Here is a 23,766-nt window from a genome sequence, read left to right on the forward strand (position 1 = left end):
ACAGCCTGTGCCTCCTTTTCAATGGCTGAGTGCCTGAGTTCAGGGCCGTGGAAAAGAATGCTACAGCCCTGTCTGCTTGGTTCAATGTGATGGCCAGGGCAAAGTCAGAGGCATCACTCTCTACTTGGAAAGGGATGGATTCATCAATGGTGTGCTTGGTCACCTTGGCAATCTCACTTTTAATGCCCTCAAATGCCTTATGGACCTCTGCTGATGGAAGAAAGGTGAGGGTTTTCACCAGGGGTTAGGTTTTCCTGTGTAATTGGGGATCCACTGGTCACAGTATGAGAAGAACCCCAGGCACCTTTTTAATGCCTTAGGGTTCTGAGGTAGTGGAAGTTCCAGAAGGGGGCGCATGCACTTGAGGTCAGGGGGAATGATACCAAGCTCCACCACATACCCCAGTATGGCCAACCGCGTGGTAATGAACACACACTTTTTCAGATTGTATGTTAATTTCAGGGTCCTTGCGGTGTCCCTGAACTTTTTGCAGATTCTCATCATGTTCCTCTTGGGTACGGCCACAGATGGTGACATTATCCAGATAGGGATATGTAGCTTTAATTTATTGTCATCCACCATGCGGTTCATTTCCCTTTGGAACACGGACACTCCATTCGTGAGGGACCCACAGAGAGTGATAGAGGTGGCCATTGGCCTCGGACTCCGTGTATGGATGGTGCTCTGAGCGGATCGGGATCTGGTGGTATGCCGGCTTGAGTTCTGTGGTGGAGAAGACCTGGAACTGGGCGATCTTGTTCACCATATCGGCTATGCGGGGGAGGGTAGTAGGTGTCCAATAAGGTGAACCTCTTGATGGTCTGGCTATAATCGATGACCATCTGGTATTTCTTCCCATTCTTAACTACCATCATCTGTGTCCTCCAGGGGCTGTTATTGGGTTCTATGATACCATCTACTGTCGCCATCCCACTTTGGCTTTTAATAAAACTCCCTGTCCCTGGGGGAGTATCACCTGTTTTTTGTGGCAACAGGTTTGCAGTAGGGGGTGAGGTTCTGGAACATGGAGGGTGAAGGATCCCGAAGGATGGCCAACTCACGTTGGTTGTCCTTAACGGCATTCTGGTGGTGGTGGGGGTGGGGGGATGGCCCTCCAGGAATTGGTTATTTCTGATTGTGATTGGAAATTTAGCCCCAGTATGACAGGTGTGAAGTCTGAAGGTTTTATACTTCATGCCCTTAATGGCAGCACCTGTGGATTTCAGTGGAGTGCGACTTTGCTGCCAATGCTATCTTGCATTTGGCAAGGGACAATGTCAGGGCACAGTGGTGGTCTGTGGCTGGGTGTATAAAGCTCTCAGTGTTTCCTGTGTCGAATAAGCATCCCATAGTGTGCCCAATTAACTTGATCGTGCCAGTTGGTGTGGTGTTCTGATCCAGCACAACTCGCTGTCAGAGTCTCTGCTGTTGTAATGTTGGGACGGCTGCCTCCAAGATGGCCTCCCAGGAGATCTCGAAGATGGCCACCCCCATGGATCACACGCAGAGGGGTCCGGAAGGGAAACCAGATGTGATGTCATCCGTTGTCATTGATTTCCCATTCCCGCCATTTGGTTCTCGGCTACTGGAAGTGACACCGGAATGGGGATCGAGCCAAGATGGCAAAGTGGGTCGCAGCCCACACACGGCACTGTTGGAAGGGGTTTTAGAGTGGCATAACCTAGTGTAGAGCCCCTTCCTCCAGCAGTTTGAACAGGTCATGCTACGGGCTGAGCAATATCTTCTTGGGTGTTGGGTTTCACTGCACTTTGTGCACTCAGTGGCTGCATCGGCAGTCAGGGTCCCTGAGTCCCAAGATGGTGGTGCCCGTGCATCTGGCGGTTGCGTGGTTTGCTGAGTAGGCCTCCGCACTCTTTTGGGCTGTTTCTAATGATCGAGCCAACCTTATGACTTGCTGGAGGGTGAGTTCTTCTTGGTAGGCTGTGGCTGTTACATCCTCGCATCCGCAGGATCGTCCCAGCTCTCTCATGGCCATCACAAAATCATCAACAGACTCACCAGGCCCCTGGTGTCAGATGCCCAGTAAATACTGTTCATGTGGGCCCCATATTGCTGTCGCAGGCGGGACATCGTGTCGCCATAGTTCTCACAATCCCATATTATTTGGTAGGCTCGGTGGCCCACTGATGAAAAAATATCATACTTATTGCCATCGGCTGAGATCTCTTGGCACCTCATGAAGGCCTTCATGATGAGTAAGGCATTGTTTAATGTGGGATGTGAGAGGGAGGGGAAGGTTGAGAATCATTGCTCTAGAACCAATTGCTAATGAAATATTTTGCTTGAGAAAAATTGTCATTGGCCCATTTCCTTTGGAGTCATGAAACCATGCACATAACGAGTCCATTAGGGATGATTAAAACAGTGGTTTTCAAACATTTTCTTTCCACCCACATCCCACCATAAGTAATCCCTTACTAATCACAGAGCACCTATGGCATAGGGATTACTTAAAGTGGTATGTGAAGAACCACTGGTGTAGCCACATATCTAATTTAACAGAGGCCTCTGGTTCCTTGAGATCGGTTTCCAGCTTCTCCGCTCGTATCGCCTTGTCCACGTCCAAGTAATCAGGACATTAAATTGTAGCTCGATCAATGACCACACACAGACATGAAGCACATGGCCAAAGGCTTTAATGTCCTGAAATCTCCAGCATGTAACGACATGCTTCTGGCCCGGATCCAAGGCTGGACTTGAGGGAGGAGACTAGGGCTCTCAACCTTTATTGGGACACTACGGGGAGGAGTTACCAGGTTGGAGGCCTGAGCAGTCTAGTGAGGTCCCCCACCTGCTCCACCAAATCCCCATAGAATATAATCTGTCTGCACTTGAAGTTAGGTGAGCAGAATACTTATTTATTAAGCCATGCAAGTAGTTTAGCATCATTCTCTATGAAGTAACATAAAGTCAGGTGGAATTTGAAACCCCACCCCATATACAGGTGACAAGCAAAAATGTAAACAATTACAAACCCACCAGCTTTATTCTCAAGGTCTACCCTGTCTATTACCTTGAATGCTTTATTCTCAAGCTTTTCAAATTCATTTTCTTTTCATTTATTTGTCCATTTCAGTTACTATGGTTACCTTCTCCAGTTCCGTTTACATCAGCATATGCAGCATTTTGTAGTAAACGAACAAGGGTAAACGTAGTTAGAGTTTAATGGTGGAACAAGAACTCCTTTCTTTGGCGAAGGATAATTGACAGGCTCACTCCTAATCATAACAGTTAGCACTTATCTATTGCAGAACCAGCGACCTTGGTTTGAATCCAATGCCATCTTGAAGAATTTGTCCTTTCTTCCAGTGACTCTGGCTGCTCTGGTTTCCTCCTATGTTCCACAGACATATGGGGTGAGTGGGTTTCATTATTCTCATGGGCGTTCTCAAGGGCCTGTTACCATGCTGTACTTCTAAATCGAGCAGACTCGATGGGCCAAATGTTCTTTTTTCTTGTGATCTTGTGAAATTAAACAAAATTCCTGAAAAACAAATGAAAGGAAGAATGATACATGTGCATACAAGCAGACTAAGTGCAGGAGGGAGAAGGAATCAATGTGATCTACTCATTCAGTGAGATGCAAGTGGATGGACGGAGGGCCAGGTAAGGCATTAAAATCAGTTTTAATTCAATGAACTGCATGATGTGCAGTAAACGAGGCAATTTATGAGATTAGTCCTTTGGCAGAGATTTTTCCCATCTGTTCTTGTACAATGTTGCCAATAAATCTTGCAATAAGATATGCAACTCCAAGTCAATGCTTTTACCAACATCTGAATTATAGGAATCATACTTCCAGTAACTTTCCAAGTTTTTTTCATCAGGATTTCCATTTTCCAGTTGTAAATTCCCAAAATTCAAGATCACTGTTGTTCCCATCGTCCTTTGGCTGCCTCCTCCCTTGCTTGTCCTTGCTTCACTGACGGTGTTGTATTATATTTATAGTGTCAACACTGTATGGAAAGAGGCCCTTTGGCTGAAACTGCCCATTCCAATCAAAAGTGTCCCACTCACACTGACTGCTCCTACCTGCTTGCATTCAGCCCATCTCCCTCTGAGCTCATCCCATCTGTCTAAATGTTTCTTCAACTTTGCAATAGTACTTGCCTTGACCACCTCCTCCTCCAGCCCGATCCATACACACACCACCCTCTGTGTAAAAATGTTACCCCTCAGATTACTATTCAATGAAAATTTGTTTGATTGTTAAAAGCCCTTAATGTTAATTTAAGTTAGACATCCAGCCACGGCAACAGGCCCTATCAGCCCATGAGCCTGTTCAGCCCAATTACACCCAATTGACCTACACCCCTGGTATGTTTTGATGGGTAGGAGGAAATGGGAGCACCCAGAGGAAACCCATGCAGACAGGGAAAGAACATATAAACTCCTTACAGACAGTGTAAGATTCGAACCCTGGTTTCTGGCTTTGTAGCAATGTTGCTCTAATGGCTATGCCAGGGGTGGCCAACCTGTAGTTCACAACCCACTTTGACATATAATGTGTGGCTCTTGGAAATATGTTGGCTGAGACAGGAATTGTACGAGGTGGCGCTAAAATGGTAGTTTAAGTGAGCGTGGCTTGTAATTATGAGCATGATTGAGGCTGCGTTGTGGGCAGTTAAATTAGAAGAATGTTCGTGTGATCCAGTCCACCCATCCTCTGTAGCTCCTGTCTCACCGACTACCCTCCTGTCTGAGCTCCTAATGCCCTGACCACAGACTCTCATCAAGGCCCCAGCCACCCAGTCACTGGCGCTCCTAATGCCCTGACCATGGAGTCTCATCTAGACTCTGGCTGCCTGTTCACCAGAGATCCCAACGCCTCGACCATGAACCATCACCCAGGCCCTGGCTGCCTGTTCACCAGAACTGCCAATCCCTTGACCACAGTCTCTCGCCTTGGCCCTGGCTGCCTGTTCACCAGAGCTCCCAACGCCTTGACCACGGACTCTCGATCAGGCCTTGGCTGCCTGTTCACCAGAGCTCCAAATGCCTCGACCACAGACCCTCACCCAGGCTCTGACTGCCTGTTCACCAGAGCTCCCAACACCTCGACCACGGACTCTCAATCTGTTGCCCATTCATCAGAACCCCCAATGCCTCAACCACGGACTCTTACTTAGGCCTTGATCACCTGCTCCTAATACCCAGTGCTCCTAATACCCCGACCATGGACCCTCACCCAGCCCCTGGCTTCCTGTTCACCAGAGATCCCAATGCCTCAACCACGGACCATAGCTTAGGTCCTGGTCACTCACCCATCCAGGCTCCCAAAGCACCGAACAGAGAATTACCAACCGATCCCGTCCACCCGCTCGCACATCCGTGCTCTGACGCCTCAATCCATGCAGCCATTTAGCGTGCTCAAAAAGTAGTATGTATGTCATAGCCAGCCCCCTAAATTTTAACCTAAAAATTGGTCCACAAAATTCAACTAACACAAGTACGTGCACTTTATAATTCTTGAAACTAATACAAATTGACAATTTAAAATGACATTCATGAATAAATATTATTATGTTCATGTATTTTTTAATATTTATATACATTTTTTTGAACATGTAAGAATTTTAAAACCACATCAATAAAACTAAATAAAATATTAAGTACACGTGGTATATATATATATATATATATATATATATATATATGTATATTTATAAACCCCCCTCATCCCTCCCTCCCTCCCTTACTGAACCAATTTCCTAATCACATCTAAAACATGAATCTGATAATGGTGGGTTCAATGTTTTTAATTTTTGAGGAGTTAAATATAATTGATGCAGAAAATTATATTGAACCAGTCTAGATCTACCATTAATAATTTTCATCATATTTATTAACATAATTGCATCCAGTCATTTTCATCTACTCGTCTATTTAATTCAACCTCCCATCTTAATCTTGATTTATGAATTCCTAACTTTGGAGCAGCTTTTTGAAGTAGTTTATACATCTCTGAAATAAATTTGTTTATACCACACTTACATATCAATAATTCTAATTCATTCTGTCCAGGTAATATCAAATTAGGACATAACTTATCAACCAACAAAGCCTTAACCTGGTAATAACAAAAACAAAATTATTATTTGGGTCATTGAATTCATTGAAAAGTAATAAATTTACCAGCTTCAAAACAGTCTTCTATTTTCTTAATCCCCATTCGACTCCAAATCCTCAAAAATCGATTATTCATAGAAAAAGGAAGAAGTTGTAGAGGCGGCTACTCTGCTCCTGCAATAACACACACAACCAGACGGGTTGAGCTCAGTGAGCAGACTAGTTTATTGCTAGCTGCTGGGCTGCACTTATACGCCCAGCCTGGACCTGCTGAGAACCGCGCTGAAGGGCGCTGACATCACCCGGGCGTCACGTGGTCCCCCAGTGCGGGTTTCTGAGCCCCATGCTGGAAAGATGGGAAACCCAAACCCCCAACAGTACCATTTTGGCCGGCTGTCCCGCCACATGGCTTACAAGTGGGGCCAGTTCGTCTGCCTTGTGGTGATATGCCACACAGCCCGCCGCAGAACTGACGCGTCCTTTTTCGCCGGACGACCTCGCTTCTTGGGCTGGGCAATGACCACGGGCTTGGTGTGATCGAGGTGTGCTGGCTTCAGCCTGTCCATGTAAACAGCTCCCGCCTGCCGCCAATATCCAGCGTGAACGTCGAGCCGGAACACTGTACAGCCCTGTATAGTCCCTTGTGTGGTCGCTGCAGAAGTACCGTGGACAGGCCCAGCTGAAGGAAAACATACTCACGGAAAGCAGTTCGCTGGGAATGTGAGACAGGTGGGTGCCATGCCTGGGTGGCGGTGGGGGGTTCGAACAAGTCCAAGCGTGATCTGAGGTGAGAAGGTAGTTCGTGCGGTGACCGCTGGGGACTGTGAGGTGCATTGACGAACTCATCAGGTAGTGCCAGTGGCGCACCGTAGATCAGCTCAGCTGATGACGCCTGCAGATCTTCCTTGGGAGTGGAGCGGATGCCCAGCAGCACCCAAGGCAGTTCGTCCATCCAGTCTGGACCAGTGAGGCGGGCCATGAGCGTCGAATGTAGGTGGCAGTGCAGACGTTTGACCAGCCAATTGGCTTGCGGGTGACAGGCCGTGGTGCGGTGTAGCTGAATCCCCAACCTGTTGGCGAACTGTGCCCAGAGCGCAGATGTGAACTGGGCGCCTCGATCGCTGGTGAGGTGACCCGGGACGCTGAACTGGGTGACCCAACCATACAACAGTGCTCAGGAGCAGGAGTCAGTGGAGGCATCTGGCATCGGGATCGCCTCGGGCCAGCAAATAGTGTGGTCCACCACCGTAAACAGGTAACGATTGCCCTGGGAAATGGGTAATGGTCCGACGATTTCCATGTGAATGTGGCTGAACCATTCCCGTACATGCTCGAACTCCTGTACGGGCACCCTGGTGTGCCTGTGCACTTTGGACATCTGGCAATGGGTGCAAGTTCTGGCCCAGCCCACGATCTGCTTCCGCAGCCCATGCCATGCGAACCGTTCTGCTACCATCCGGACAGTGGAGCTGATGGATGGAAGTGAAAGGTCGTGGATGTGAAGACCTGCCTGCGCCACTGCTGGGGAACCACTGGCCACGGGGTGCCCAAGGAGATATCGCACAGGATGGTGCCTTCGCCGCTCGGAGTCGGGAGGTCTCGGAACAGTAGGCCTGTGATGGCGGACTTGAAGGCCCTCGTCTCCTCATCAGCTTCTTAGTCCCGGGCGAACTGGTCGAAGTTAGGCCGGGCGTTAGCGTGCAGATGGCCGGTTGTGAGAGTGCATTGGCAACAACATTGTCCTTCCCCGCCTTGTACCAATGTTGGTGGTAAACTCTGACATGAAGGAGAGATGACGCTGCTGGTGAGCCGACTAGGGATCCTTTGCCATTGCAAGCGCCTGGGTAAGGGGTTGTGGTCGGTGAAGATGGTAAAAGTCCTCCCCTCCAAAAAATAGCGCAAATGCCACACTACCAGATACATGCCCAGTAACTCGCGGTCGAAGGCACTATACTTGCATTCCGGCAGGTAGAGCAGGTGGCTGAAGAATGCCAGTGGCTTCAAAATGTCCATTCATCTGCTGCTCCAGGAGGGCACTGATGGCTGTGGCAGAGGGATCGACAGAGAATGCCATATGCAGGTCAGTGTGTAGGTGGGCGAGCATGGTGGCCTTCGCGAGGGCGTCCTTGGTGGCCTTGAATGCGATGCAGGCTTTTGGGTTCCAAGCGAGCGTCTTGTGTTTGGCTGCGATGATGAGGAACAACAGCTGCATGATACATGCATCTCCCGGGATGAAGGGATTGTAAAAGTTGACCATACCCGCAAACTCCTGCAGCCCCTTGAGGCTGTCCAGGCGTGGGAACTCCCTGATAGTGGTGACCTTTGCAGCGGCGGGCATGGCTCCTTCGGCCATGATGGTATGGCCCAGGAACTGCATGGACTCTTTCCCAAACTGGCACTTGGCTGGGTTGATGGTAAGGCTGAAGTCAGCCAGCTGGGAGAAAAGGGCACATAGGTGGGCCTTGTGTTGCACCCAGTCCTTGTTGGCAAAGTGGATGTCATCCAAATAAATAAAGATTAAATCCAAGTCCCTGCCCACAGAGTCCATGAGACACTGGAAGGTCTGAGCAGCGTTCTTGAGCCTGAACGGCATGCGCAGGAATTCGTACAAGCCAAAGAAGGTGATGATGGCCATCTTAGGTATGTCCTCAGTGTGATATATCCGTGCACCAGGTCAACCTTGGAGAAAACCCTCGCACCGTGCAGGTTGGCCGTAAAGTCTTGGATGTGAGGGATGGAGTAACAGTCAGGAACGATTGCCTCGTTGAGCCGTTGATAGTCTCCACAGGGACACCAGCCACCGGTGGCTTTCTGGACCATGTGGAGCAGTGAGGCCCCCGGGCTGTTGGACAACTGAATAATCCCCAGCTCCCACAGGTGCGAAAACTCCTCCTTCGCTACCTGGAGCTTGTCAGGTGGGAGCCGGCGTGCCTTGGTGTGAACCGCTGGGCCCTGGGTGGGGATGTGGTGGAACACCCCATGGTGAGGTGAGGCAGCAGAAACCTGTGGCTTGAGGAGTGTCGGGAACTCGTCCAGGATTCGTTGGAACTCGTCTCTGGGCATTCTGATCATGGCCATCTGCGATTGCTCTGAGCAGGAGGCGTTGAGGCGAATGGCCTGGAAGGTACAGGCATCCACCAGGCACCTACCTCGAATGTCCACCATAAGCCCATGTGTGAGGAGGAAGTCTGCATCCAGGTTGGCAGTCAGGAGGGAGGAAACGGTGAACCTTCACGCAAAATTTCGTTGGCCAAACTGAAAGTGGACTGTCTTGTCTCCATACATCTGTATTGCTGTTGCGTTGGCCTCACAGAGGGGAGGTCCACGAGGTCATTTCCTGAACTCGACAGCCATGGCCGGGATGACGCTGATCTGGGCTCCAGTGTCAATGAGGTACCGCCAGCCGCTGACTGAGTTCTGCAGGTAGAGGAGGCTGTGTCCTTGGCCAGCCACTGCAGCCATTAACAGCAGCCAGCCTGGACATTTCCCTGGAACGAGCAGGGCTGACAACTTTTTCCAGCCTTGGCTCTCCAATGCTGGTGGTAGAAGCAGAGGCCTGGAGCGGATGCTGTGTCCTTGGTTATGCTCTTGGGGGCTCCTGCAGGGGCAGGGTGCTCTATTGCAGTGCTAGGGGCGAGCTTGGCATGGTTGTGCCCGTGCCTCATGACCTGCTGGACCACTGAACCCTCTGGGAATCGTGTGAGCCATAGCTCTTGGACCTTCAGTCGGTGAAACTCTCCTGGACTAGTAGTGGCCGGATGTCCCCGGGCATATGGTTGAGGAAGATGAGTTCAAAGAGTGGGCAGTTGGTGTGCTCACCCATGAGCGTGAACATCTCGTCCATCAGCTCCATCGGGGACCTGTCCCCTAGGGCATCGAGGTGCAGCATCCGAGTGGCACGTTGTTGTCTGGATAGTCCGAGGGACCCGGTAAGCACTCTCCAGATGGTTTTGTATTTTTCCTTGGCGGGTGGGTGCTGATGAAGGTGCAGCACGCATCTGGCGGTGGCCTGGTCCTGGGCAGCGACCACATGGTAGAATTTGGTCGTGTCGGACGAAATCTGGCGGAGGTGAAACTGAGCCTCCGCGTGGCTGAACCGGGTCTCCAGCTCCTGAACCCAGAATTCAGGCAGTCTTATGACTATAGCACTGATCCCAGGCTCACTCATGATGGCTTCAAAGACGTTTGAACCAGTCGGGGTCACCAATTGTAGTGGCAGCTACACTGCTCCTGCAATAACACATACACAACCAGACGGGTTGACCCTCAGTGAGTAGACTAGTTTATTGCTGGCTGCTGGGCTGCACTTATACTCCCAGCCTGGACCTGGGTGAGAACCGCGCTGGAGGGCGCCGATGTCACCCGGGCGTCATGTGGTACCCCAGCGTGGGTTTCTGAGCCCTGTGCTGGAAGGAAGGGAAACCCCTGACGGTGCCATTTTGGCTGGCTGCCCCGCCGCGTGGCTTACAAGCAGGACCAGTTCGTCTGCCTTGTGGTGAGCTGCCACAAAGTTTATTTTGATATAAAAGCATTTTTCAAGAAATAAAACCTTTTCCACCTATTTCATAATCTATTGTATTCCATAATTCAATTAAATGTTTCAAAATAGGCATATCTCTACTTCCTATTAATCATTTTGAGTTCCATTTATAAAGTCCTGAATATAGATTTATATATTTATTTTTTGTCACAAAATATGCATGTAAGAATAAAAATATATATGTAATATTTTTTCCATGTTTTGTGGCTCTCGAATATTTGAAGTTTATAGTATGTGGCTATTCCATTAAGTAAGTTTGGCTGCCCTAGCACTCTGCTAAACCATGCTGCCCTTCCTTGCTCATAGGATTGGAAATGACCAAATGCAGTGTCGAAGGAAAAATGAGAGCCATATCAATATTTCTTATCCACCCTTGAGCGTATGGGAGAGTCTCTTGATTTTGAATCATGCCCTGGAGTTAATTCCAGTGATTTTCCATGTATTCCATGCTACCGAACCAACAATGAGGAAGGAACATTGAACATTAGTTACAGGGAGCAACAACAGGACGTTCACCAGTCAATATTGATTGTGATAACCTCTTACTTCCGTGATCCTTTCTTGCATTTGCCTCAGATCATTTGATTTCTTCAGAGGTAAATTGTCAGGGCTTCTTATCCTTTAATTATAAGGAGAGGCTGGATAGATTGGTATTCTCCTTCGATATTAGGAAATAAATAGGAATCCTTACAGAGGCCTTTAAGGGTCATGGATAACGTCATTGTTGTTTCCCCCTGACAAGGAATCTAAAACTGGAGCACATAGATTTAAAGTGATGGGAGGGGGGAAAGATAGAAAAAGGATTTGAGGGGCACTTTCTTCACAGTGTGGGTATATGGAATGAGCTGTCAAAGTGAGAAGGTCAATTGTGATGTTCAAATTAAACAGGTACATGGACAGGAAAGTTTGAGAGGAATCTGGATTGAATGGCACTAGTTTGGTCATTATTGATGAGTTGGGCTGAAGGGCCTGTTACTGTGCTGCAGAAGTCTATGACTAGAGGATGGCTATGTCTTTATTTAAAACAAAATAGGGACTGCAGGCTGGTGCGCCTAACATCAGTGGTGGGAAGGGATTCTGAAGGGCAGAACTGAATTGGATTTGTAAAGGCAAGGATTGTTTAGGGATGGTCAGCCTGCCTTTGAGCATGGGAGATCATACCTCACAAATTTGACTGATCTTTTTCAGGATTTCTCCATGAGATTTGACCAGGGTAGAGTGGAGTTGTTATCTACACCAACCATTTAACCTTTTTCTGCCAATGGCTCCCTTAGGACTCTGCTCAAAGTTCATGCTGAAGCAGTCAAATTTTGTTTTGTTTGTTTGTTTTGTCCCTACTTCTCTCCTTCCCACTACACAAAAAAAAAATTATTTTATGTGAAGTGAAAAGAAAACAAGGCTTTTACTCAAATATGCTATGGCCACCAAAGTCCCCTTTGAGAATGTCTGGTCTGCGCTGCACTTTAGTAAAGCTCTGACAAGGTTCCGCAAGTTTAGCTAATCTGGAAATTTAGATAAGATGGGATCCACGCTGAGGTAGCAAATTGAATACAAAATTCCTTTGGTAGTTGGCAGGCAGAAGGTGGTTCACTTTACAAATTGTGGATCTCTGTCAAGTGGTGTGCTACAAGAATTGATGCTGAGCCCATGATAATGTCCGATATAATATAATCGATTTGGATGAGAATGGAGATGGTGTGTCTAATGGGTCTCTAGCTGAAACATTAGAAAAGTGGACACTGAGGAATGTTGTCTAAAATTGCAACAGGACCTAGAGCAAATGGAAAAATAGGTGAAGGAATGGCAGATGGAACTTAACTCAGACATGAGTGTAGATCAGTCACTGTGTTCATATTCTGTATATCCGGTTACCTGGGTTCCGGGGCCGTACAAATGTCGAATGGAACTGTGTTTTTGGTCTTAGATGCGAGAAACTCCTTTTGGCAGATTTCACTTGATCACAAATCATCATTGCTAACCATCTTCAGCACTTGTTTTGGTTGCTACAGATTTCTACGGATGCCATTCAGACTCAACTCTGCCAGTGAATGTTCCAGCGCTCCATGGAACAGATTTTTACTAGATAATCATGGGAGGAAAAAACATGCAAGAACACGATGGCAACTTGAGAAAAGAGATCAACCGTGCTCGAGAGGTGAACTTGAGGCTTAATCCCCCTCAAATGCAGGTTCCGGTTGAACCTGGTCAGCTATGTTGGTCATATTTTCACAAGTGAAGCCGACCCCCTCCAAATCAAAAGCAATCAGTGAAATGTCAGAACCAGGAGATGTCCCAGCTCTTCAAAGATTCCTGGGGATGGTCAACTACCTTGGAAAATCTATTCCAAATTCCACTCAGCTGATGGCTCCACTGCTACACAAGGACAATGAATGGACTTGGCAAGAGCAGCAGCAAAATGCTTTCGAAGCACCAGAGAAGCACACGTCCTGCCCACAGGTTCTGTCTTAGTTTGACGTCAGTAAGCTGGTGACACCTACCAGTGATGCTTCACAGCTTGGACAGGGTCATCATAAAAGGCCAGAAAGCTGTCATACCTGGGTCACTACAGCAAGGGTACATCAGCAATATGCACAGAGGGCATCCTGGTGCAGAAGCCACTAAATGCAGAGCATAGTTTACTGGCCTACAATGAGAGATGACATCAACAAGGAGATACAGTCATACTCTGTCTGTAACAGCACAAAACCACACCAGCCAAAGGAACTACTCCTTCTCCATCTAGTTCCAGACCTGCCTTGGTCGACCGTGGTAACAGATATCTCTGATTGGCGCTGTCAGCAATATTTGGTGTTAATGGACTCATATTCAGGCTGGTATGAGATTTTTTTCAATACGTCATTTTAAAATTTCCATACATGCCATATGTGTACAACTTTGTCTATTTACCATATTTGAACAAATTATTTCTGACCGCAAGAAGTAATTATATCCCCTCCCCGTAATAGTCCCTACCTAACCTCCCTTCCCCTACCCCAACCCCTAAAACAACAATAATAAAATAATACTTACATATTCTCAGAAAAAAGAAAGAGAAGGAAAAATACTAAGAAAGAACTAATGGATTGTACGAGGATTGGGTACAGGGCACCAAAGATTTTATCAAACTTTAATTCTTTTACTCATCTTGCGGAGGCTGTCATAGGTTCCAGCGACTGAAAGAGATAGAATTAAATAATAGTACCCATCTTTTGCATATATGTACCCCAAATTTGAGAAATGTGCTGTATTTTTTTGTCAAATTATACAGAATCTTTTCTAATGGAATACACTTTTGCGTTTCTATATTCAATCTATCTATTCCTAGATGAGAGTCTGATTTCCAAGTAACTGCCACACACTTTCGTGCCACCGCCAGTACTGTTTCAGCAAATTTCTTTTGGGTTCGATTTCGGTCTCGTTTCTTCTACATTCCCTAGTAAAGTTAAGTGAGGATATAGTCGGTATGTAATACCAGTAATTTATTCTAGTAGTTCCCCTACTTTTACCCAGAAAAGTCTCACCTTTGGACACGACCATGCAGAATGCAAAAAAGTACCTTCATCCTCACCACATCTAAAACATGTATTCGATAAATCTGATTTTATTTTATGCAGTTTACACTGCGTAATGTATAGTTGATGCATGAAGTTGTGTGGTACTATGCTGTGTCGTACATTAATTGTATTGGTCATACAATCGCTGCACAAATCTGACCATGTTTGCTCATCTATTGTAATATTTAAATCCTGTTCCCATTTTGGTTCAGATTTATGAAGCCCAGGTTTCCCTTTGCAAAGTTACCCTGTGCAACAAAAGATATATTGCTGAAGTAAATTTTAATAAGGGTTTCCACTTCACTACAAGGGAGCTATAGTCTCTGCAATGCCAATTTATCTATTAAGTATATTTTTATTTGAAAATAGCCAAAAAGCGTATTTCTAGTTATTCCATATTTATTTCTCAATTGCGGAAAAGACATCAGCTGTCCTTGTTCATAACAATCTTCAATAATTTTAATTCCTTTGTCTCACCATAGTTTCAGAATCTGATGATCTTTTGAAAAGGGTATCAAACTATTCTGGAACAGAGGGGTATTAGGAGATATATTTGTTCCAATTTCCCCATCTATCTCACCTCAAATATCTACTAGATGTTTTACTAGAGGCACATCTTTAATTCCTATCATTAATTTTGAATTCCATTGATAAATAAAAGAAGCAGTCATGTTTTCTCCAATTTTTTCTAATTCTATTTTGATCTAGGCTGATATGTTTTCTCTTCAAAAAAAGATGCATTAAATCTCATCTGGGGCTGCCTATAATTGTCCAAGTTTGGGAGTTGTAGAAATATTTCATATTTCCACGTTAACTTTTGCATCGATACTCGCAACATTTTACACATTTATTAAGATCCTCAAAAACCTTTTGAGGTAATGAAATAGGTAGTGTTTTAAATAACTATTGAATTCTTGTAAAAATATTCATCTTTATACAGTTATTCCTCCCTATTAAAGTAAATAGGTAGGGTCATCCCCTTTTTCAGATCTTCAACTTTATGAAGCAATAGTAAAAATTCAATTTATATAGATTCTGTAAATTATGGTCCGTCCTGATCCCTAAATACTTAATCGCATTTTTTGGCCATTTAAATTGGGTGTTTCTCTGACATTGCATATGTTTCCCCTTTATAACTTTACTCTTTATTTTATATCCTGAAACTTTCCCGTACGGCTGGTATGAGATTGACCTGCTTCATGATGTTACCTCAGCGACAGTCATCACAAAACACAAAGACACTTTTCAGTTCCTGGAGCACCACACGTCCTCATATCAGACAATGCCAGACAGTTTACAAGCCAGCGATTCAAGGACTTTGCCTTTTCAGTTGGACTTCAGTCATGTCACCAATGACACAGATTATCCCCAATCTAATGGATCAGCTGAAGGAGCTGTCCGCAGCACCAAACAACTCACGGGGAAATCTCACAGAGATAGAAATGATGTTTCCCTCAACCTCCTAAATCTCAGAAACGTGCACGAGACACAACGCTAGGGTATCCTGCACAAAGACTAATGTTAAGGCAAACACGCTCCACTCTCCCAGTCTCAGGGAAGCTGCCTGAACCTTGTATGAGTAAACCACAAGAGGTAAAATCACAGTTTCTCACAAAAGTTGTGCTGTGACAGATCAAGTCGACCACTTCAGCCTTTAATGGAAGGACAGGTTGTCAGATTGCAGTCCCCACAAGGTTAGAACCAGAGAGGCATGGTATAGGAGAGTTGCATGGAGCCCAGATCTTATCTTGTTCACTCAGAAGGAAAGGTATACAGGAGGAATCACTGAGACATTCTACCTGTAGCCATACCCAGCCCAGCCCAGTCTGAGTGACACTGACTATCAGGATCCTGGCCCTGGGTCAAAAGACTACAACACTCTCACGTGAGTAGGACTGGAGAGGATGGACACTGAGAAGTTTCAGGTTGAGGTGCCTCCAGCTGAGCCACCCTCAAGCATAAAGGTATAGACCATGCTCAGGTTGTGCTAGTAAACCAATTCCCAAATACAGAGAGTGAATTGTGGCTTGCAGTGTATCTGTTTATTTGGCTGTAGTCATTGATAGTCATATTGTTTACATGTAGCTGAGTGTTGACTGCATGTGTCTACTAAACATTGGTCATTCTGTGACACTGAAGTTTAACAAGGTAATTTTGTCGTGGTGTGAAGCATGAGCTAAAGAAAAGGGAAGTGATCAGTTTATATCCTGCATATCCAGATTACTGGGGTTCTGTGGGATTCTTTACACTGGTGTACTCCAGTGGCCACATTCTGATACATTGCATCCTTGATGTATATAGTTAATAAACTAGGTTGAAGTTAATTTCACTTGCTTTCATTTATCTAAACTTGAAACAATGAGCAAAGTGATCAGATCAGATCAGATACTATTTATTATCATGTAATAAAACAGAAATGTAGCATTACATGAAATTTCCTTTAGTCTGCAATAAGGCAAACAAAGATTTGCCATTAGCATTACCCTGCGCCCCTTACAGTCAGAGTAAGAGAAGCAATAGAGAGTCCCCTCAGAGACACTGAGTATCCATGGCTTTGCTTCAGCGCTCCCGCAGCCTCTGCAGATGCACAAGACTCCAGTTCAGTTCAAAACATCAGCAACCTGAGCCCAGATCCAAATTGACAGGATGAGGAAGCCTGCAATGGCCAGGGCCCTTCAAGAGCCCTTCTTGCCCTCAGCATCCTCTCAAATCCAAGTTCTGATACCTGGTTCTCATGACTGTTTCCAGCAGCCCGCAGCCTGGTGTGAGTCCTTTGAACTCAAGTCACCAGCAGCTCGCAGCCTGTGTAGGTGTAATGATATGGTTGTATGTACTACAGGCACAGGCTGGTCTGCTTTCCTGATGACATCCTCTCCTGAACTCCTCCCCTGTGACCCACGCCATGAAGGTCAAGTTTCCTCTCCCTCCCCTCATTTCCCTAGCCTGGACCCGGGCCAGCAGTCTCGTGTATAATAAAGCCTATTTTTCCCCTCAGTCTTTGTCTCCATAATTATTAGGGCAACTGGAAGTGCCCAACAATTTATTACATGTGATTTTTGGTAATGGAGAAGTTGCTGTACCCCAATCAGCTAGAGGTAGATCCCCAAGACCCGGGTGCATCCGAACTCTTTGAACAGTGGATGAACTGCTTCAATAACTTCCTTGAGGTCACCGCCGAGGTAGTCGATTCAGACGAGAAGAGGCTGAAGGTCCAGAGGGCTTTCCAGGCCATCCAAAGCAGTGTGATCTACATCGAGGTGATGGCTGAACTACGGGCGCTATACAAGCCAAAGATTTTTTTAAAAACTTTATTTATTCATTCAAAAAACAAATAATATATGACATATACACAATTAAACATGAACATGAACTTTTTTTTATATATATAAAAAAATGAAAAGAAAAAAATCCCCCCCACTACAGCCAACTGTCCTAAGGAGAGCCATAAAAAAAGAAAAAAGAAAGAATATTAAAAAATGTTAAATATACATATTAAAATTTAATCAATATAAATTGAAATGTAAATATTCTGAGTATAAAAGCCACTTATTAATAAAAATTATAATTATCATGCAAAACGTATGTAATTTTTTCCATTATTAAACAATACTTCCATCTCATTATGCCATCTATTAATATCAATCATATTTGTATCTTTCCCCATACTAGCAATACATTTTTTCGCTATGGATAAAACTAACTGTATCACCACATCTAAAACACAAATCTGATTCATTAAAACCATATTTTAAAAATTTTTCAGGTGTCAAATATAATTGATGTAAAAAATTGTAGTTAATCATTGCATAGCGTGCATTTATCAATCTAGTTACATTATCATAACAGATATCTAACCAATCCTCTTCAGAAAAAAATAAAACAAATATCCACTTCCCATTTAATTTTAGATCTATCCCAACCCTTTTTATCCATAACATCCTGTAATATTTGATACATAAATGAAATATAACCCTTCTCTGGTACCTTCATAAGAAAAGTCTCAAATTTAGTCATTTTAGGTAAAATCATATCTCTACCAAACATTCATTTTACCAATGATCGAATTTGATAATAAAGAAATAAAGAATCCTTAACAAAATACCAAAATCTTCCCTCATCTGATTAAAAGATAAAAACTTACCCTCTTTAAAACAATCTCCCAAATTTTTCACACCTTTAAATCTCCAATGCAATAAACTTTGATTATGTATTGAAAAAGAAATAAGTTGATTATTATACAACGGAGTCAAAGCCAATAATTTAACCCTAGAGCCTATCATTTTATTTTTCTTTATCCATAACTTCATTAAATGTTTAAAAAGGCAATATCAATTTTCATTTTCTTAATATACGCCAAGACTCGCTTACATTTAATCGGACTATTTCATCCTCGAACATTAAATGTAGCAAACCTCAACTTCGACATATCTACTATTATTACTAAATACCAATAATATCTTTATATAAGAACACAAATCAATGTATATAGGCCCTCCAATAAAAAAAATTACAAATTAAAAACTAAGAAAAAAGTTATAAAAAAAAATCCCCCCCCCAAAAAAAACTGCCAAAAGTTAGTAATCCCCTAAACAAAAATTGGGTGTGGGTCACCCACCAGTGGCTGATGACTAGTAAAGAACTTAGTGCAAATCTCTCCCTCCCCAGCCAAACAATCAGTAACATCCAAGTATCATAATAACAAAAGAAAAAATAAAATAAAAAAAATTCTTCTTTTCATCCAAAAGACTCCAATCTCTAAGATCCCATTTCGGAAGGAGGTGAACTCTTTCCATTCCCATTTTTCCTATTTCTGCCATTTCTTCCATTTACATTTAGGAGATAATGGTGGGCTATGTCTTTGTCCTCTTATATCTGGCAATGAGTCAGCAAAAATCATTGCTTCACAATCAGTTTCAAAAAACTGAAATTGATAGTCTCCGTAAAAGACCTTCAACACTGCAGGGTAATGAAAAGTAGACTTATAACCTTTACACCACAAGACTTCTTTAACTGGATTAAATCGACATCGATGTTGAATGACATCTTGACTCAGATCAGGATAAAAAAAAAGACTCTACTATTCTGAATCAATAATGGGGTTTGTCGTTGTCTCACATTTTGTACTGCAAGTCGAAGTATTGCTTCTCTATCCAAATAACTCAAACATTGAATTATTACCGGTCTCGGGGGGTTGACCAGCTGAGGGTATTCTTCTTAAAGCTCTATGGGCTCTTTCCAGTGCCAATCCCCCAGAGAAAATTCTTGCCCTAATATTTGCGGAATCCAGTCTTTAAAGAAATGAAGAGGATCTTGTCCTTCTATACCTTCTGGCAAACCAACAATTTTCACATTATTCCTTCTGCTTTGATTCTCCAAGTAATCTATTTTTCTTTCTAGCTCCTTCTCATGATCTCCTAATTCTATGACTGATTCAACACTTTTTGTGTTAGAAGTCACTTGTTGTTTACAGTCCAAAAAAGCAGTCTGAATTTTTAAAAATTCTTCATAAGATGCATCTACACGTGTCTTAACCATATTTAATTCTGAACTCATACCAGTATTCATTTGAACCATTTCATTCATTTGAGATGTCAACAAATCCATTCCAGGTTTTATAACAGCTTGAATAACTGCATTTAATTGTAAACACTGTGATTTGGTAAATCTCAGCTCGGCTCTCTCTGACATGGTGGCAAAACAAGGTAACTGCAGCTCCTGCTGCAATTCAACAGAAGGCATTTTAAAAGTTTTACTGCGGGTCTGGACTCCCAGTGACGGCATTTCAACTTCTGCAGGGAGTCACTGCTGGTCTCCCCCTGCATCTTGTTGTTTTCTCATCAATTCGCGAAAAAAAAAAGATTTCTTCAGGTTGTAATGCTGCCTGATGCATTTCCTTTTCAGCTTCCACAGGCGATCTTTGGGATTTAGACAATGAAGAAATTGAGCCTGGGGCTGTTTCAAGTCATCTAGGCCCCAAATCTTCAACACTTCGAAACTGTATCTTCTTTTGGACTTGAGATTTAGTCTTTTTACCATTATGGCCATAATAATTCCTTAATACTTAAAAAAGTTTAAACTTGGAAACAAAGGGTTAAAAAACAGGTATTTAAAATTCTGGCCAGAGAGGTCGAGATTGCACGTCTAGATTCTATGCCATCTTGCCATGCCCTCTATACAAGCCAAAGATGAACGAAGTCTACTCCCGTTACCTGCTTGTGTCCAGAAAACAACAGCCTGGTGAGTCATCTGAAGAGTTCATCCGATCCCTAGTCACACTGCGAAAAGAGTGTTTGGGGAACCCCATGGCCATGATATCGTTGAACCAGTGCATGGAAGATCTGATCCGAAATGCCTGCATGTTGGGAATGAGGTCGGATTACATCTGACCACATCTCCTCAATGAGGATCAACTCCCACTAAAAAGGGCAATCCAGCTGATCAGAACGTTAGATTCGGCCAGCGTCATGCGGAATCAATCTTGGGCAGAAGCGAGCCTACCACATATGTGCCGCCATGATGGCCACCATCCTGAGACTAAGCATCGGGGATTACCATTCCCAACTGCAGCAGTGGTGACGTCGGCATCATCGAGATGCAACTTCAGAGGGCAGGCTAGGCACTCGAGATGCCTCTGCCCCACGAAAGGAGCCACATGCTCGGGCTACAGGAAAAAGGGCCATTATCAGAAGGTCTGTAGGTCCAGAACCCTGTCCAGGAGCAGCATGGCATGTGTGCCTGAGGAACTTCAGGTATTGACCACGTACACGGTAAGGGGGGGTGCCATCTTACCCGCTACCACTCCCTTCCTCTATGCCATGGCCTACCACTTCGATGATGTAACGTCCGCCTACCACACCACTTCCGCTTTCTTCCCCGATGAGGGCAGCGTGGTCAACATGGAGGACGCCATCTTGGGCATCAGGCCACCCCACCGATGAGCAGGAGGAGATGCCTGTCCTAGTGTCGGTCATCCTGAACCATGCCAGTCCGCACCCGATCATGAACTCCATGATGCAGATTGAGGAGAATGGGCACAAGATGAACTGCCTCTTTGACAGTGGCAGCACAGAAAGCTTTATCCACCCCAATGTGGTTCGCAGACTTTCCCTTCCCATCAGGCCGATGACCAGATCGGTATCGATGGCAGTGAAGGACCACTGGCGACATGACCTGGCTGATAAAAGGTTTACCCTGCTGACAGACCAGAGGGCAGTGGCCTTCATGTTCAATGCAAAGCAGCGGGGTAAAATAAAAAATGACAAGATTCTTAGGTGGAGAATCAAGCTATCCACCTATAACTACGATATCTTGTATTGGCCGGGTAAACTCAACGATCCCCTAGATGCCTTATCCCGGGGGACGTGCTCCAGTGCACATCTCGTCTGTCTCCAGGCTCTTCACCACAATCTGTGCCACCCCAGAGTCATGAGGCTGTACCACTTCATCAAGACTCGGAACCTCCTGTACTCCGTAGAGGATTACAGCACGGAAACAGGCCATTAGGCCCTTCTAGTCCGCACCGAACCAAACACCCCTTTCTAGTCCCACCTCCCTGCACAATGCCCATAACCCTCCATCTTCTTCTCATCCATATACCTGTCCAACCTTTTCTTAAATAATACAATTGACTCCGCCGCCACTATTTCTCCCGGAAGATCATTCCACACGGCTACCACTCTCTGAGTAAAGAAGTTCCCCCTCATGTTACCTCTAAACCTCTGCCCCTTAATTCTTAACTCATGTCCTCATGTTTTAATCTTTCCTCCTCTTAACGGAAATAGTCTATCCACATCCACTCTGTCTATCCCTTTCATAATCTTAAATACTACGACCAGACGCTGTCAGATCTGTGCTAAATGTAAGCTGCAGTTCTACTGGCCAGAAAAGGCACACCTCACTAAGGCCACACGCCCCTTTGAATGACTCAGTGTCGATTTCAAGGGCCCCCTCCCAACCTCAAATAGGAACGCCTACTTCCTGACAGTAGTGGAAGAGTTCTCCAGGTTCCCCTTTGCTTTTCCCTGCTCGGATATGACCTCAATGACGGTTATCAAGGCGCTGCACAGCATATTCACCCTGTTTGGGTACCCTGACTATATTCATAGCGACTGGGAGTCCTCGTTTATGCGTGAGGAGCTGCGACAGTACTTCCTAGCCAGAGGCATAGCCACCAGCAGGACCATCAGCTATAACCCCAGTGTTAATGGCCAGTTGGAATGGGAGAAAGCCACCATCTGGAAGGCGGTGCTCCTGGCCCTCAGGTCTAGGAACATGCTGGTGTCCCGCTGCCAGGACGTTTTGCTCGAGGTTCTCCATGCCATCTGGTCATTGCTATTCACTGCTACTAACACCACCCTGCATGAACGCCTTTTTGCTTTCCCTAGGAGATCGGTGAACGGTTCATCCATCTCTCCTTGGTTGGCAACCCCAAGGCCGGTCCTGCTACGGAAGCACATCAGGGGCCATATGACAGACCCACTGGTGGAAGCGGGGCACCCCATTCACGCCAACCCCCAATACGCGTTTGTGAGGTACCATGATGGCCACGAGGACACTGTACCAATTTGAGACCTGGAGAGGGCCGGAGACCCCGAAATGGCCCTGCCTTCCACCGACCAGGCTATGGATCTGATCGCACTGCACACAAGCACAATCCTGGAGTCTGAGCCACCGGTCTCCCTGCCAGACTTCCAGGAGTCTACCCCCTGCAAGACAGTGGACCACCCATTCCCCCGGGAGTCTCCCTCCAGCACCCCAACCCCAACGGTTCCCGCCCTGGCCTCTCCCGCGATGGCCTCCTCTCCTGAGGAGAAACGCATGGACATGCCGGCCCCTTGGCGGTCCGGCAGAAGGAGGAAGTCACCTGTGCGACTGAACCTCTAGTCTGAGGGAGCATCTACCTTTCCGTCCTTTTTCTTTCCCCCTTTTTTTTCATGATTGTTCCCGGTGGTCTCTATTTTAAAAGAGGGGATGAATGTAATAATATGGTTGTATGTACTTCAGGCACAGGCTGGTCTGCCTTCCTGGTGACATCCTTTCCTAGACTCCTCCCTGGACTCCTCCCCTGTGACCTGGGCCATAAAGGTCGAGTTTCCTCTCCTTCCCGTCGTTTCCCTAGCTTGGACCCGGGCCAGCAGTCTTGTGTGTAATAAAGCTTATCGTTCCCCTCAGTCTTTGTCTCTGTGATTATTGGGGCAACTGGTAGTGCCCAACAGTAGGCTCCTTGCCTACAAACAACAACACTTCGCAGCCTGTCTGTGCCCCTCTGCTGCCATGGTAACTGTCCTTAGGATCATCTCCTCTGCTTCTCCTTCTCAATGGGGTGTTCTCCCTGTTACTGGTGAGTGGTAAAACTCTGAGGTGCCATGATTGGCTGCTGTTGGCTGGACATGCCTCCTGAGACCGGTCCTACCCATAGGCCCTTGCAAGCTTTCCCTTTCTCTTTGCAATGATCAGTCAATGAGGTGGATGGTTGTTCCAGTCTTTAGTTAATAAAATCCTGATAGTTTCACAACTCCAGCCTTTTGTGATTATTGATTGTGCATCAATACTATTGACTAAAAATTTCAAAGAAGCATGGAA

The 23,766-nt window shown here is 45.4% G+C and overlaps 1 protein-coding gene across 1 annotated transcript in view; it reads left to right on the forward strand.

Moving 5' to 3' along the window:
- The first annotated feature begins 13,192 nt into the window (after positions 1 to 13,192).
- Positions 13,193 to 23,766, forward strand: part of LOC138740705 (chloride intracellular channel protein 2-like) — a 45,644-nt gene continuing 35,070 nt past the window's right edge. Inside the window, exon 1 of the mRNA XM_069893749.1 lies at positions 13,193 to 13,464. Coding sequence (XP_069749850.1) covers positions 13,253 to 13,464 — 212 coding nt within the window. The 5' untranslated portion in view covers positions 13,193 to 13,252. The remainder of the gene's footprint in view (positions 13,465 to 23,766) is intronic.

Source organism: Narcine bancroftii, chromosome 8 (genome assembly GCF_036971445.1).
Source record: "Narcine bancroftii isolate sNarBan1 chromosome 8, sNarBan1.hap1, whole genome shotgun sequence".
In the NCBI taxonomy this organism is placed as follows: Eukaryota; Metazoa; Chordata; class Chondrichthyes; order Torpediniformes; family Narcinidae; genus Narcine; species Narcine bancroftii.